Here is a 17503-nt window from a genome sequence, read left to right as displayed (position 1 = left end):
TGTTGCCTGCGACAGTGCTTAAATGAAAGAACTTGGCTTTGCAAAACACTTCAACACCACCCTCCCCTGCCAAAAAAAACCCCAAAAACAAAACCAACAAAAAACCAGAACCAAAACCAACCCAAACCCAAATTCAGTTAACTTTAAGCAGCTTGGGAATTCAAAGTGGCATCTTCAACACAGAGCTGGAAATTTGTCCAGGATGCGGCATGTGGAATTGTCCTGAGCTGACTTTTTTTTGTGTATTGTATTAATTATGCTGGTATTAATTATACTTCCCTGTAAATATCTAATTGCAGTATCAATATCCCTTTAGCAGAAAACAGGATTTGCACAAGCTGCATTTTAAACTCTTGCTATCACAGTTAATCCTAAATGCTGTAAACTGTAATGGCCTATTTCTGTATGTCGAGTTCTTTTTCTCCCTATATCCTGTTTTCTGACTGCAAAGCGGCTTATGGCAGTTCATATACAGTGCTGACATTCAAAAACTTGCAAGACCGGCAGCAGTAAAATTTTATTTAGCCTCCTTCTCAGCTTAAGAAAGGAATTGCTTTGGCACAAAACCATTTAGTAGCAAACCAAATGTGTTGTATTGTTTCTATTGTTGTTTAGTTGTTGTTTTTCCTGTGTGTTCAAGTATTTTGAGGAAAGGCTGATGGTGATGGCTGACAGGTCACTGCGGGAATTGCTTTTCCTCTGTAATTGTTGGCGACAGCCTGAGGGAACGTGTTGCTGGTCAGTACAGGTAAAATATGACTGCTGTTTTGTATGGTTTGGAACTGTTCAATCACGCTATCTGGATGCTGAATTAACAGAGATTTACAATACTAAACCCATTTTCACCCACTTTCCCTCTCAAAGGAAAACCCAATCTCATTTGTTACCCTGCAGGCTTGATGACTGACTTGACATTGCTAAATGAAATCAAATACCGAACAGTCCTGTTACCACAGTTACAAATCTTTAATACGGAGATGATGGGTTAGCTGCTCTTCTGTCTTCATGAATACATATTTTATTATTATGGTGAAGGCCTAATTACCAAAACAAAAAAGAGCTACACTGAGACTCGGGGGATGTCAGGTGCCTGTCAGCTGTTAGCAGGATGGAATCCATTTGCCCCAGTTTCACATCAAAGAGATAATAACAATAGCAATTTATCCACTTTTTAAAACATTTGGATTTAAAATGCCTTTTCCTGCATGTTCATCATGACTGTCACACTGGTGGTGGTCTGATATTAGACTCATCATGTTTTATTAAAATGTAGATTTTGCAGATTGCAACATTTCTTTATTTGCCTATCTGCTTCCAAAACCCTATTAGTTCGGACATAAAAAGCAGTATACATGGAAAAAGCGAAAAAAAAAATTGATTCTAGATAAGATTCCTTGAAAGTAAATAATTGGGGTTGGGGTCAGTCTTTTAAAATCTAAAATCCCCCAGCAAGCTCTAAGCATTGTGAAATTTGGATCAGGTGACTGTCACTTTAGTTAGATTTTCAAAGTGCATTTTTGTGTGACTGTAAATTGTGTGGTCTTCACCACTAAAACCTGTACGGTGCAGAACAGCCAATATTGCCATCGCTCTGGTACAGTCAGGATCTACCATTCGTCCTGTAGTCACCAAAATGTTTCTGATATTTGATATTCAATTTCATTTTTGCCCCATTATTCACAGAAGATAACACTGCTTCCAATTTACTTTATCCTGCCTTATCCCTGCACCAGTTTCCATTCAATGGTGGAAGGATTTTACAATGTAAATGTATGTCCAAGCACTGACTGGCAAGTGCTATGGTCAGAAACTGAAGTTCCTGGACTTGGTCAGTACCTTTTCCATTCCTCTGTGTAAACAGTCTGAGTATCAACAGCCTTTCAGAACTGTGCACAAGTGAGGGATGGGAAACAGCAGAAAAAATGTTCCCCTTGGGTGGGGCTCCCTGCACTGCAGTTCAGGAGCCTTTCCTGGCCTGCCACAGGAAGGGGGGAAACTTTTCCTTCTTTCTTTTATGTCCTGGCAGCAGCCTCAATTTTGCTCCTCAAACCTCATGCCCTTCATCTTTTCTATATTTAAGACAACAGTAACTACTCACAGCTTATCTTTCCCTCCATGTCCCAGGACTGCTTTCTCATCCAGGTTTGCTTTCTAGATCGCAAATGCTGGAGAAATGAGTCTTCTGTGGGATTATGTTCACAGGCAGTCAAGGCAAAACCACGAGTAATCACTTCCTTGCAATGCATGCACTGCCTTTCCTGAGGTTAATGCAGTTAAACAGATTTTGAGATGCACAAAGACTATTTGCTCTCACGTACAGCCCTGAGTGAACTTTCTCCCATGCTTCCTCACACAAACTACTGCCTGAGCACTAAGTGTAAAACAGCTGCTTAGGTGGTTTTTATGAAGAAAGATGAGAGCTGCTCTGGGCAACTCAACTCAATCCAGCAAATCAGGTTACTGGAGACCTCTGCATGAGAAGTGGGTGGAGGAACTGATCCCATTTCTGGTGTTGGACACCACATGATCTCACGAGGTGGTGAAGTTGGGTGCATCGGAAGTTAAGCAGGAGAAAGTAATGTTCTAAATATGCAGACCATAAGCAACATACCTAGAAAATGGGGTCAAGAGTTTACAAATAATACTTCTTTTCAGGTAAACATGCTCAAATCTGAAAGACTATATTACTGGAAGCATAGTCACTTTCTTCTTTATCTTGAAGCATTTCCAGCTTCTTTTCTTAATGTTTTAGGTGGTTCCCTGCAATACTGATTAAATCTGCTCACTGGAAGAAATAAAAAGGTACTGTGCATTTCAACCCTCTAATGTAACAGAAAAGCACTGACTGACAGTCACAGCATCAGTGATCCTAGTTGGATAGGAAAATAAGTGGAACATTATGTGATATGGGAAAGACCAATAAATTACTCTGTATTGTGTGAATCATGGCATCTTTTCTTCTGCCATTGCAAGTGAATAGATATTTTCCTACTGATAAAATGCATGAAGGAAGATATATACTAGTCTCTTTGATAAGACAATGATATTCTCAGATAAGAAATAGCATTCACCTCTATGTTGAAAAGTCATGTTTGCTAAATTTCAAGTCTGAACTCAGCAAAATATAACTATGCTATATTCTTGTAAAAAATAAAAGTACTATCTAATGCTACCATGTATTTCTAATTCCCCAACCATGTCAAAATCATTCTATACCTATTTTTTAAAAGATGTTTAAAACCTATTTCTTGGTGTCTGCTATTAATCCTCTTAGTGGACTCAATGCAGATGTGTGGAAAAATGCTAGTCAGCTTTGGATTAGATTCTTCTGTACCTGACAAAACTAACAAAATAAAATCCCCAAATCCTTGTCATATCTGATATTCAGGTGAAATTCAGTGCAGGGCTATAATAGTAACAGGAGTTTTTGTTGGATTTTGTTTATGAAAGTTCAATATTGAAACTGAGACTTTATTTTTGAGGGTAGAAGACAAAGAGTATGTAAAACTACAAAGCGACCTGCATTTACTAATTTCTATTTCCTTTATTAAGGATTCAAATTGAATCCCCAGTCCTGAATTTCATGCATGCAGCAATTACTGTGATCAGATTTGTGTGCTTTATATGAAGTACAGTTTCCTTTGAAGAGGCATACCTGGAGACCAGCAGGGCAAGTATGATGTACGGTAATCTATAGGAAAGGATGCAAAGGCCAGTTCACGAACGCTGTTAATCAGGGTGTGAGCCAACTTGCTCCAAGTCCTTTGTTTCTCAAACAATCCAATATTGTTTGTTCTTGTTCCATTAACTATGAAATCCACGTAAATATATACTTCTTTCCCCTGAGATGGTGCCTTATAAGCAAGGTAAAATTGTTTCCAGTATAATTTATTTTCCTTTCAGGGTGGGCATGGACCTGTATGTAACCTGATATTCTGGGACGAAAAGTTAAAAATGAAGTAATTTAATTAATTAATTAATCAATCAATTAATTAATTAACTAAAACTGCACTGAACTGACATTGACGCTGACGGAGATTGAAAAAGCAAATGCCACAAAGCGGAAAAGCTCAGTAACCTTCGGAAATGGCGATGTTTCTCGGCAGGAATCCAAGCCGCAAGGAAAAGCGCAGTTTCCTGCCGTGGGCAGGGACCTGCCGTCGCTCCCCGCCCCGGGGCGGCCCCGCCGCGCTCAGTGTTCCCGGTCCGCCCGGGCGGGACCGGCACAGGCACAGGCACGGCGGGGAAGAGAACCGGAGGGGAGCGGAGCGGCGCCTCGTCTTTGGGAACGGTACATTTTGCTGTGGCCATAGGTGTCTCTCCCGCCCGTGATTCCCTCGAGGCGGTCCTCTCAGACATCTCTGGTTTTTCGTCACAGGGATGCTGCGTGATCAGCAGGGCAGTGACGAGGGTCTGACGATTAGAAGGACCCCGTTTTTCAGCTGGGGATTGCAAATTTAGTTAGAACTTGCCTCTCTTTAGCGGAGTAACTCGCTTGCAAAGACTGGTTTAAGGGAAGGCTATGCTGGGGGAGCCCTGCCCGAGAGAGCAGCAGTGAAGCGCGCAGCGTTAGCGATGTGTCCTGGTTTCAGTGAGCCTGGATGCCCTGGGAGTGTCCCGATATTTTGCCTGCCAGTTGCTGGCATTCCCAGGGTTCAGGAGAGATATCAGTGTAAGCAGAGAGGGCACCCTACAACATGAGAACGAAAAAAATTTGTGTCAACTTACAGGTAATTTAGGCATTCCTTCTCTGAAGACTATTTTATTAAAATAAACTTTAGATCAACTGGATGATTTTTAAATGTTTCTCCAGCAGGCGAGGTTAAAATCAGGTGGCTGAATAGTCTAAGATAATGTGAGGCTGAGAAGAAATGCCACAAAGCTGGCTAGGGAAAACAAATGCATGCCTCACAGCTGTTTGGCTTTTTAAGTCTGTGTTTTGAACATTAAACCTCCTTGGACAGGGCCTGGCTTGGTATTTAATGTTTGTGCTTGGGGGCTTATGCCAATATGCTTTTGGCAACATTTTAATGAGCTGGAACTGCCTGGTATGCTGGTACACTGTTTTCTGATGAAAAGTGGAAGATCTGTAATTAACATAATCATGACATCACTGAATTAGTTGCAGCATTATCTACTGACACGTCAGAGTAGGCTGTGCTATGTAGTTCTGAAAATGAGAAAGTGACTGAAAAGGAACATGGACATTTTGCCATTTATGAAAAAGGAACTATCAGTGGATGTTACTTCCTTATTCTGTAAGGAAACTGTAAATAAGAATAGTTTTCTTCTGACTTCCTTTGTAATGAGTACTTTCTTCATTTGATGGCATTTCGCAGCACAGGCTCCCTGGTGCATCCCTAGCCCAAAATAACACCAGGGAGGTACAAAGTGTTAGGAGTGAGAGGTGAGGCTGGTCTCCACTGCCTCTTGCCCTCCAGCACTCAGCTGGAGGATTGGGGTCCATGTTTGATCAGTAAAGAGCCTCAGGTAGTGTAATAAAACATGAAGGAGCCTCATAACCCTTGCAAAATTTAGGTTCAAAAGGATAAACTTTGGAGGTTATTTTGTTTGATCCCTCTGGTTACAGCCTGCCTTAAATTAAGATTTCAATCATATTGCTCAAGACCCTTATAAAGCTTTATACAAGATATGTTGTAAAGATATACAGCTGCTTATTCTGGAACATCATGGCCAGATTATTCACTCCAACACAATTTAATCCTGATTTATATTGTGAATTCATGCTGCAGCACGTTGCCAGTGTAGCACAATGGATTCCTGCAGCTACTGTTTTTGTCAAACCAAAATTAATTCAGTAATGACTTCTACTTGCTAAAATACTTTCTTTCTTTTTTTTAATCCTATATAATTTTAACTCCATTACAAAGAAATAGCATTCAACATCATTTGTATTAGTGGGAGCTAAATGCAAATACTGTCACTTTTATCTGATAAGTAAGTAACGTTTCAACAACTGTTCCCTATATTTATTTTAGAAGTATTACTGGAACTAGTAACACCTAGCTGTAGGTAAAGTCACATTTTATTAAGCTGAAATGAAACTTTATACTTCAATTCATTGCTTTGTGTAACCCAGGCAGCTGGAACCAACAGGGAAGTCTTCACAGCACCAAGCCTGCCAGAGTTCAGTAGGTGTTTCAACAACGCCCTCAGGCACCTGGTGTAGTTTTTAGGGCCGACCTGTGCAGAGCTAGGAGTTGGATGTTGATGATCCTAGAGGGTCCTTTCCAGCTCAGGAGAGATTGTATGATTCTATGAACGTATTTTCTGAGTGACTGGTCTTCTGTTGCTGATGCTTCTTGACTGAAGTTTCACCATGTGGGAATTTCACCCCATGTGACAACCTGGCTGAAAAATATATATTGTGTAATATAAAGGTTGACAAAAGTAAGTTTTTGTTCCTCATTCCTGTGGTGTTCCAGACTTATGTTATTGCACAATCGTTACAAATTATCCAGATAATAGCAGGACATGACTGACAATGTGTTAATCTTTGTGACTGAATTGGAGGTATTAGAAGGAGTCTAGATAAAACACAGTAGAAAAATAGAGACAATTTTAATTTAAAAATAATCTAAACTCTTCTCTTTAGCATCCTGTCTGATGAAATGGGGGCTGAACTTTGTAAAATCTTTGTTGCTTTTCTAGCTCTAGAGCAGATCAACATTTTCTAATTCCTAGGTTGTACAATGGCATATATATGAGGTTGTTAGGGACAGTCAAAGATTCTGGACTACTACTTTCCTTTTACCAAAGGGTTTAGTTGTAATTCTCAGTATTTCGCTGAAGCTCATGTAGTTGGAACATCTCACAGTATAAACCAATCTTTTGCTAGTTTAAATAACAATGTTTATTCTTCTTTATTTTCTGATATTCCTACAAGATGATAGTTTTGTCAACATACTTAATATGGTCATGTATTAAACTTGTCACTGTATGTTAAAAACTGTGAAAACAAAGTAGAAGTTACGTAGTTCGGATGTGTTCTTTCAAATTTTTAAATCATATGTATAAATTATTTCATACTGCTTTTTTTTTTAACTTGCATCCATATGAGAACCAGATTCCAATCTACCTTATGACCAGAATCCAACTAAAGTATGTGAAAAAGGATGGTGATTTTGTTACTAAAGTTAGTAAAGTAGAAAAAAAAATACTAACAAAAGGAGCACTTCATGAGCAATTTCTTAAACGGAGAGGCTGTTGTGTAGGATTTGGGAAGTCAGATAGTTCTGTGACATCCCAAAACTGATAAACATGATATTTGCTTTTACTGTGGGAATGAAAGCAGGAAGGAACTGCTTTCACTTTCATTCCCAGCTTTGAACAACTGTCTTCATTGCACTGCAGTAGTTAGTAGAACCATAACAGACAAAATATATTACTAGTTCAAACTGAACTGTTTTCTTTTTAAAGAGTAACTAGGTTTATTTTTTATTTTAAAGCTTTTGTTTCTATTAAAAAGGAGTTCCTATTCCATTCTTTTTTATTCTACACCTGAGACTTTAAAGAAATATCTGTCAAGCTTGATGCTGGCATTAGTTGTTTCTGGTGTGTGGAGGTTGTTTTGGTTGGTTGCTTGGTTTTGTTTTTAAACTCCTTTTGGCAACCTGAAAGAGTAGAACAAAAAAGATAAGCAGCTGGCCCTTTCACTCATGATGTTCTGCTTGGCAACCCACTCACCTGTGCAAGCTCACCTTTGCTATCATGTAAAGGCAAAAACTGGGTAGGTGATATTTAGTAGTACCACTTCAGAAGTGAAAATAGGTGGTAACATTGAGACATGGCTGCTCCAGGATGTCCCAGCAAGTTTTGTAGTCAGCATCAATACTGAACCAGCTGTTCCGAATTAAGTTTATATTACCTTGTATTTGTAATTCAGCTTTCCCATATGGTTCAGACAGGTAAATAGCTTTTATCAATAATAAATAGAGAACTCTGAATAACTCTTGTGTGAAATTATATATTAAATAAAAATGTTCTTTTGCAGAACAACTATAAGCAGATCCACAGTGATGCAAGGTGAGTAAATTATAAACAAAATGCCATCTTTTCTTAACAGTAAAGATAGCATGGATCCTTCCAGGGTGTTCAAGCAATATTAGCTTAGCTATTATTTTACCTTCTAATTATGTGAAATATATATGAATAATTCAAATTGAAATTGTTTAAGTTTTAAAATTGAATATTTTACATAACATAGAATTTACATTTTCTGATCGTGATTTCTGAAGTTAAATAAACATAATAAATCTTGAAATTCAAGTTCTTTCTTCCTTCTGCATAAAAACTGAAGCTGGTAAATGTTTTTAAATTCATAATCCTCCCAGTCTGCTGTGGAGGCAGTAGTATAGTCCAAACTTGAAGAAGTTGTGAGACAATGTTTTACATAGAGGGAAATGGCTCATTGCCATGTTCTATACTGGAGGGCAGCCTGTCATCTTCCTGGCAATGCTTTCAATTAAAGCTTTCTTCTAAGTATTGGTGAACAAAGGCATCTCTGGTCCGTACAGAGTGAACTGACTCTGCTTGAGCAGGGCTTGAACGACGTGATCTCAAGAGGTCCCTTCTGAGCAAAATGAGCCTGTGACATCTTCATGACATTATGGGCAATACCTGCCTCTTTTCTGCGCTTTCAGGACCAGAACTCCTTTAAGATAAACTGATATATAATATACACATTGTTCATAAATACGAGCTTGCTAAGCAGAAAACTGTGTGTACACAGAAAAGGAGGCAGTGTTGGGGCTCTTTCACCCTAGGGTTGAAGGAAACTATCAATACTCAGAGCGTATGTTCCATTCTTTAGGATCTCAACCTGCCACAGCACCTCCAGTCCCCTATGGCTTCTCTCAGCATGTCCCTGGGACTTACCAAGGTAGGTTGCTTGGTTACAGACCTGCGAAACCATTAGGAAATAAGCGCGCGGAATATGGAGTTGTACAAGGGTGATGATTGCCAATTTACTTTTCTGCTATTAAGTCTATAGAGTCTCTTTTAATTTCTGTTTGGAAAGTAATTCTTTCCTTTTTGAATCTGTGCTGAGCAGTACCAACAGTGGTAGGAGTTAAAACTGTCAGATACTTGTGTTCACTGTGGGGAGTTTGCTAGGGAGGTATTATTGATGCAGACTTCCTTGATAGGGCGGTTAACTGAAGAAAAGCAATTAATGTGTGACAGCTTCTTACTGATGATCATATTTTTTAGTTATTATGTTATTTCAGTATTCCACTCTTATTTTTCTCAAGAAATCCAGAACTGAAGAAAGAATTGTTTTCCTCTTGCAGTTCTGCTGATCCTTGTATACTGTTCTGTTTCACACTCCGTTACTGTACTTAGTATGTGGTTATACCTTAGTTTTTCTTCACTTGCTTTTCTCCTATCTTATTTCTTGCTCTACATTCAAAATGCAGCACTCCTAAACAGCTTCTCTCGTTCTGCCAGTGACTGCTTTCTGAAGAATCAAATCACAATGTACAATACCTAATTATCAGGCTCAAACCATAAGTTATAGATAAAATGCTGCATGTGAAGTCTAGGTTACCATGCTGTACATAGGTTAAACTTTGTGCATCTTATGACCAGGCAATCAGTACTGTTGGGTTCAGTGAGGAACAAGCACTCACTCCTTGTGCCATGAAGGCCATGGGAGCATTTTTATTTTGAATAATTGTATGTGCACACATTTACACACAATAGCAGTAGATAGTTTATAAGCAAAGCCTGTGCTCAGACATAAAAGTGATTTTGCATTCCCAAAGGGTGGATTCTTCTCTGGTGTGAGTGATCTGACCACCTATGAGTTTAAGCCACAGCTGTTTCATTACCCAAGGTACTGGCCTGCTTATGGCCACAGCCTGATCTTTCACATGTAATGCTCCATGTATTGTAACATAATGTGAAATTTGGCATGAGCTAAAGAGAATTTTACAAGTTGGTATCTCAAACTGTTTCTGCACCTCTACAAAAATACTCTGTGCCTTCTGCCTTGTGCTCGCTAGTGAGTAAAATACAGAATTCCTCTATGTAAAATCGAAAGCCTATCTGCCTTACAGCAAGGTATTAAATGAGGGGGAAAATCTAGTTCTTGTTCTGTAACTTTCACTATCAACTTCTGTTGGTGAGAGGAAGGCAGCACTTTGAGTCCAGTGGGGACATGGGATGGGCAGTGGCAACAAGGCAGTGCTGCCTGTGCCATCTGCTGGGCTGCTGAGCACTTACACCCTGCACTGCTCCAACTGGAGACTTACTCATTCTCTGTGAAGGAGTTGAGCATTTCTTGGGTTTTGACAGAGAATCCATTAAGCAAATGGGAAAGTGCAGTTTTTAGGTCACGCTCATCTGGTTTGAAAACTACAGATGACCTTTGCTAAAAGGGCACTTCCTATCACATAAGCAGAAGGTATAATTTCAGGAAAGCTGTGTCTTAAAATTACTCATTTACTCAACTGACAACTTGTAAATGCCAGTACTTTTCTTGGAATTTAAATTATTCTATCTTCTCTACTTAGGAATAACCTTCATTTATTTATTTCTAATTTTCGAATTGCCTATCTTTATGTAAATGAAATTTCTGTTATATTCAAGAGTGATACACTTCAGTTAGTTTGGTCTTGTCTGAGGCATTAGAATCTCCCAAACCAGTATAACTTCCCTCATGAAGGTTGTTGTATTCATAACTGAAATGTAGAAGGTTTAAGGATCTCCATAGTTTAAAGTAGTGAGTAAGTTGATCTTTTGTAGATTGATGGGGAGTTCTTTTCCAACTTTCATAACTATATCTCTCATACCATGCCAAATGTCACAGGTGCAGGGAACTATGCCTTCCAGGCACAGCCCATGGGATTCCCAGGCGGACCTGCCGTTCCACCTGTCCAGAACCAGCCCATCATGCAGGAGGGGACAATCTGGATGCCTATCCCTCCTTCTATTCCCAACTGCCCTCCTGGACTGGAATACCTCACACAGGTACCTGCACCTTTTTCCTTCCAGAGATGAAGTATTCACCTGAGAAGCAGTCTGCATCCATGAAAAAGCTAAATAAAGCATCTGGCTGTGTTGCAGCTGTGTGGGTTGCTGCTTTTGGGCTGCTAAGGGAAGCCTTTTGTAATATGATTGATGTGTGTCTGAGTGCGAAGCTGCCTGTTATGGCTGCAGCACTTGTTCAAGTAAGATGCTAAAGGACAAGGGGCACAGGATTATTGTACATCCTTCCCATTTCTGATGCTACTGTTTGTGAGATGTAACATGATTTGGCAAGTTGTATACATCAAACATCTATAATATGGGCAACTGTAGCACAGTAGAGGTGCTTAATTTTCTTCATGATGTTTTCTTCACACCTCTTCATAATGATGTGAGTAGAGGTGCTAGTCAGATATCACAGCATAGAGAATTCTAATGGCAAAATAAGAATTGTTTCCACATTACAGAATATGTCCTTGTACTGTCAAATGTAGTTCATCTCATCACTGGTAAGGTTAACACTGACGTATGGTTGCAAGTTCTGCAAATTGCTAAAAAAAAAAGAAAATAAAGCAGTGGGAGGAGAGGCTGGTTTTCTCTGAATTTCCCTCAGAGCTGGGCAGGAGCTGAGCTTCTGCTCTAAAATGTGTCAGTTTCCTGCTTTTGTCTGCATGGAGGCTCTGAGACCTGTGATGTCAGAGCTCTGTCAGGCTCTGAGTCCTGAGAGTAGCACGGTCACGTTAGCCCTGTGTGCTTGTAACCACAGCAATTTTGGTATAGCTCCTGCCATCAGCTCCAGTGCTCTGGAACGCTGTTGTGCTGAATTGGCAGAGGACAGGACAAGGAGGGGTGTGAGCTATGAGCTACTCCCACAGCTTTACTGGTAGATGATCTGCCTCTAGACAATGTATTGATACATGAGTTTTCATTCTGAAATGAAACAGCCATGGCTCTTAAAAACTACAATTCTCTTAGGTACAACTTTTTAACTATTTTTTGTTTAATTTTTGAACCATGAACAGATTGACCAAATATTAATTCATCAGCAAATTGAACTTCTTGAGAGTAAGTACCAACTATTTATATCTAATAATCCCAAGAGCAGTAAAGTTTTGACTTTTTTTGACACTATATATTTAAAGTAGATGATTACGTCTCTCTTTCCTGCCTGTATTATCTGCAGAATTTGTGGAAGAGAGGAAGGAGAAATTAAGAGGGAAGAGGATTTTAAGCAGGTTCTATTATCTCAAAAGATACACATCGATAAAACAGTAATATTGTAGCTAGTTAGAGATAGAAGTCATACATTTCTAATGTTATTAATTCCCAGTGATTTGTACTCCCCTCTCTTCCCTAGTTAAAGATCTGTCTTGTTATGTCTTACCTAATTCCATAGACTGACATGTGACTTTCATCCTGTTCTCAGGCAATCCTGCTATTTCAGCGAACTAAATGGCTTTACTTCTGTTCTCCTCATTCTATTCACTGTAACAATATCAAAGTCATGTTATCAGTGTCTTTCAAATAGAAGAAATAAAATGGACCATACATCTCAGCTGACACCTAATGTTGCTGCATTTTCTTTCCATAAAACTTAAAAGAGTGATTTAATTTGTTATAGAAATTAATTAAAATTTCTGTCCTGGCTCTTGTTGCTTTCTATGTGTGCTGCTGTGAACCTTGACCATGAGGCTATTTTATGTCCTTCTCATTTCTGAACATATTTGTGCCCTTTTCTGGCTTCACACCCAAATTCACAAGTCTCTTTAATTCTCAGCTCTTCCCTGAGAACCTTCCATGCTGTGTTATTGATAACTGTGGTGCTTCCTTTGCAGCAGATGCCCATGTCTGGTGGGAAGGGACTGGGGACTGATGGAAATCATGCTCCTTCCATGTGTCCTTCCTCATGGTGACTTCTCTCTGAACTTCATCAGGCTTCTTTGTTTGAGAGCCCTTTCCTTTTCCTTTGCCAGTAGCTGCCTCTAACAGACTTTGAGTGAGGCTTGCCTTCCCAAAGGGTAGCTGTAGAGGTAGCAGGAAGGGATTTCTCACTAGACACACCTCAGAAATTCAGCAATTCTTTTCCTGTTTTTCAGTTCTGACTAGCTTTGAAACAAGCAATAAATATGAACTCAAGAATGCACTGGGGCAAAGGGTGTACTTTGCTGCAGAGGACACTGACTGCCTTACCAGGAATTGCTGTGGGCCATCACGACCCTTCACCATTCGGATTTTGGACAACCTGGGCCGTGAGGTGATAACACTGGAGAGACCTCTCCGGTGTTCATCGTGCTGCTGTCCCTGCTGTTTGCAGGAGGTGAGTTGCTGCCTCTCACCACCTTCCTTCACGTGGGACATGAACCTCCTGTGCAGTTTTAAGATGAGGTTGTCTTGAATCAGGAGGTGAGGTGAAAGAAGTAAGGTTTTGCCTGTAAGTTGTGGAAAGAGAGATCTGTGAGATTTGGGCATGTGGTCCTTAGTCTGTGAAAAAGAAGTGTGCTGCAACGTTTGGACTCACACTGGACATTTTTGATTACAGTCATGAAAAATCCAATTCAACAGCATGTCAGGGAATTTGTAGCTGGTGCTGAAATGTGCACTGGAGATAAACGTTGAATGGAAGAGTAAGGCAACAGCTTTCATAAAATAACAGCTAGAGTTTTCAATTTGCAGCTTTGAAAGCTATAGTGAAATTTAGCTTCTGAGATCTTGAGTTTTTTTAATATCAACATTATTCTAGGATGGTTCAACTTCTGCAACTTCAAATTTGAGCCTACTTGGAACTCTTAACTGAGCGATTTGTAGTAGCTGCACCCTATAATGTCTTCACTTACCAACTTTGTTTCATTGGGCTTTGATCTTTATACTTTAGAAGAATAGCTTGTATACTCTGTAGTCTGAGTCTCTTACTGTTTTCCTGAAGTCAAAAGTTGCATTTGAGGTCTGCAATCTGAGTGTAGTCTTCTGAAAACACTTGCAGAAAATCCCATGCAGCTCATGCATTGAAAAGACAGATTGCTGTGGAAAAATAAGTTTTGTTTTGTTGTTTGCTAGTTTGAAGTTTTATCTCACAAGCATGTCAGAGCATGAACACTCACTTGGAAGCTTTCTCTTCCCCTGTGAAGGTGGAAGTTCAGGCGCCTCCAGGAACAAGAGTTGGTTACGTTGTCCAGAATTGGCATGCCTGCCTGCCAAAGTTCACTATTCAAGATGAGAAAAGAATGGATGTACTGAAAATTACTGGCCCATGTGTGGTCTGCAGCTGTTGTGAGGATGTTAATTTTGAGGTATGCAATGCTAAATATTGTTTGCATAGATCTGTTTTAAGATAGTAGTTTGATAGTAGTTTGTGACTTGACTTCAGTTGACAGGTAATATATTACAGTAATTAGTACATAATCTTTTAATGCTGGTAAAATCAACTCTCTTCTCTAGATATCTAAATTACTCTAGATAAAACAGATGGAATTCCAGAAATTACGTCTTAAAGCCGCTCATCTGTGTTCAGTGAGAATAATTCCCTATGGCTGCACACAAATCATTTAAGTAAAATACCGAGGAGCAAAGTCTTTTTGAATCTATTATGTTAAGCCCTAACAAAAAAATATTATTGTCAGCTGTATTGGGTATTTATTAAAATTACTTCCTACCACCACTTATTTAATAATTTAATAATCATCCAATGAACTAGTAAATCAAAATGATTTAGACCTAAAATATGAAGTTGAATGACTGAAGAATTGCAACTTTCACTTTAAATTAGTAGTGATTAATGCACATTTGGTAGTATATATACTAGTCTACCATTTAATATTTAAAATAATGTTGCAAATAGTTACTGAAGCAAATTTAGTGTCATTTCGGTTTGCGGACTAGTTTTTCACATGGCCCAGAAAACTGGACCTAACTTTAGGAAACATACTGTTGACATAGGACTAAGCTGTGCTTCAGAACAAAAGAATGTAGTTTGCTTAATTTTCATTAGAGCAGTTTCCTGATATGTGGCAGGAGCAATTGATTCACTCTCTTGGCTAAAAACCAGAGTGGTGTGTGTGTGTGTGTGTGTGTCTGTGTGTGGTAGATATCTCCCAGCACCATTAAAGCATTGAATTTTTCAGTCAGGTTCAGGAGTTCATGGCTGTGCTACTGAAGAAGGACTTTCTGATAGTCTGATTGCCTTGTGGTACAAACACTTGCATTCAATAATCACATTAATTCAAATAACATAGTCTGAAGCTTTCAAATGGACCTATCCTGAAATGGGTTTGGGAATATTATGAATGACAGCTTTCATGATGTTGTTTTAATTTTATATTAAACAAGGTGAAGTCTGTGGATGAGACGTGTACTGTTGGGAGGATTTCTAAACAGTGGACTGGGTTTGTGAAAGAAGCCTTTACAGATGCAGATAACTTTGGAATCACATTCCCAATGGACCTCGATGTGAAAATGAAAGCTGTCATGATTGGAGCTTGCTTCCTTATTGTAAGTCTGTCATTCACTAATACTTTAATAGGAACTAAGTTTCTCATCTTCTTGTTTAAATTGTGCTGGTAAAGGATTTGATTCTGAGCTCCTTGAAGTGGATGACAGCTTCTGAACTTCTGTGTGTAAAACTGATCACAAAAGGCAACAAAGAATTATTTTAGATACTGTTTGTTTTAGACTAGTGAAGTTCTAATTTTATTTAAGAAGAGCTTTGTATGTAGTATGACTGAAAAAAGTTATAAAGGGAAGACTCCTTACAGACTCATTAGCAGAGGGAAGCAAGTTTATATGGATGGTGAAACCAGAAAAGTACAGATCAGCAATAGCCAAGAAACCCATCCAAAGCCAAAGCAGCCTGCTGAGCTGGTGGACAGCTGGATGGTGCAGCCAGTTCATCCCAGCTCTCTTTGAAAGTATGTGAAGAACTGAGCTGAGCAGGATTAAATGCTCTCAGAGGTGTAATTTCCAAATGGAGTAACTACTGTGGAGTCTAAGCACACTGAACTTCTTGGTGCACTTATCTGTTCTCAGACTCTGCTGTGTCAATAATGCTGTGCAGTTATTTTTGCTTTTTGAAAACAGTGTGCAACACACTTGTGTTTCCACTTACCTGTGCAATTCTGCATCAGTGCAATTTCAAAATGTGCCCTGCTTCTGTGCTGGCAGGGCTGCCAAGGGGGAGGAATAGGGGCATGTGAAGCACCTTGGGTTTGGGAAGGTCTCACCAGTCTCTAACAGCCCCATGGATGAGCCAGGCTTTGTGTGTGTTCCTGTGCATGAAGTACAGTGTTAGCAAGTGTGAGCAGCCCAGAGCTCCACGCACAGAAAATGGGGCCTTCACATGTAAACTAAAGATAATCGTTATTACAATGGACTTGTAATATCGAGGTAAAATGAAAGGGACTTAGATTGAACAAAGCCAGGGCAGGAATCCTGAGTACAGGAAGCACAGCTTTGGCTAGTGATAAATTAAAAGCTTCCATGTTGGTCTTTCACCATCTCTGATCTGTGCGTGTCCCATTCTGAGGGACCAAGGTGATGGGGGCACAGCAAAAGGCACTCCCACCTTCTTATCATTTGAGGTTTCAGAGGGGGAGGTGAACACCTTGCAAAGCAGCCAGCAGATCTCTGAAATAAGAACCACATTAACAAGTATTTGTTTTGTTTGCTTTTTTTTACCCCATAAGGACTTCATGTTTTTTGAGCATGGTGGTGATAGAAACCAGCGAACAGGCGTTTGGTCATGAAATTTAGAAGTTTTGTATAGAAGAGAGAAGAACATGGATCTCCCAAGTTCCCAGTGAATTGCAGAGCTGCAGTAAGAATGTGAGAAATGTACATATTATAGTTACATACATCTATATTCAATTCTAATGTTAGCAGTGAGCCTAATAAAGAGGTGCTTATCTTTTCCTGTGTATCCTTTGGTAGTTTTGCCTTGGTGTTCACATTCTGTGGTTTCTAACTTCTTGTCACATATATCAAATACATACGCTCTAAACAAAGTGATGCATATGAACAGAACAGAAATCACTGTAGAAGTCTATTAATCTAGTGTATTGGGTATGGCTTCATTTTCCTATAGCAGCCCTCCCAGTGCTATGCTTTGCATTGGTATCTGGAAGGATGTTGGTAACACACCAGTGTTTTGGCTACTGCTGAGCAGACCTGGCACAGCATCAGCACTGTCTCTCAACATTCCACCTCCCCCCAACAGGCAGGCCAGCTGACCCAAACTGGTCAAAGAGATATTCAATACCATATGATATCACCTCATATATAAAAGCTAAGAAAAGGAGGAGAAAGAGGGACATTACTTTCGTACAGCATTTGCCTTCTGTACCGATGCTGAAACTGTACTTCCTAGGAAGTGGCCAGACATCATTTGCTGATGGGAAGTAGAGAATAATTTTTTTTATTTTGTGTGCATACAAACATTCAATTTTCCTATAGTAAAGTGCCTTATCTCAACCTTCGTGTCGTTTTTCATCAGATTTTCTCTCCTCTGTCCAGCTGAGAAGGGGGA

At 39.5% G+C, this 17503-nt stretch overlaps 1 protein-coding gene across 1 annotated transcript; it reads left to right on the top strand.

Annotated features, from left to right (window-relative positions):
• The first annotated feature begins 4206 nt into the window (after window positions 1-4206).
• PLSCR1 (phospholipid scramblase 1) lies at window positions 4207-16897 on the top strand. The gene is made up of 9 exons (XM_071566184.1): window positions 4207-4291; window positions 8015-8046; window positions 8834-8902; window positions 10832-10992; window positions 12012-12054; window positions 13086-13306; window positions 14115-14276; window positions 15313-15474; window positions 16665-16897. Exons 2-9 carry the CDS (start codon window positions 8040-8042, stop codon window positions 16722-16724), a joined length of 885 nt encoding a protein of 294 aa, XP_071422285.1. The 5' UTR covers window positions 4207-4291; window positions 8015-8039; the 3' UTR covers window positions 16725-16897.
• The last annotated feature ends 606 nt before the right edge of the window (window positions 16898-17503 follow it).

The sequence above is a fragment of the Pithys albifrons genome, chromosome 11, assembly GCF_047495875.1.
Source record: "Pithys albifrons albifrons isolate INPA30051 chromosome 11, PitAlb_v1, whole genome shotgun sequence".
Classification (NCBI taxonomy): Eukaryota; Metazoa; Chordata; class Aves; order Passeriformes; family Thamnophilidae; genus Pithys; species Pithys albifrons.
The sequence above is the reverse complement of the archived record's forward strand: the minus strand, read 5'-3'. Positions and strand labels throughout refer to the sequence as shown.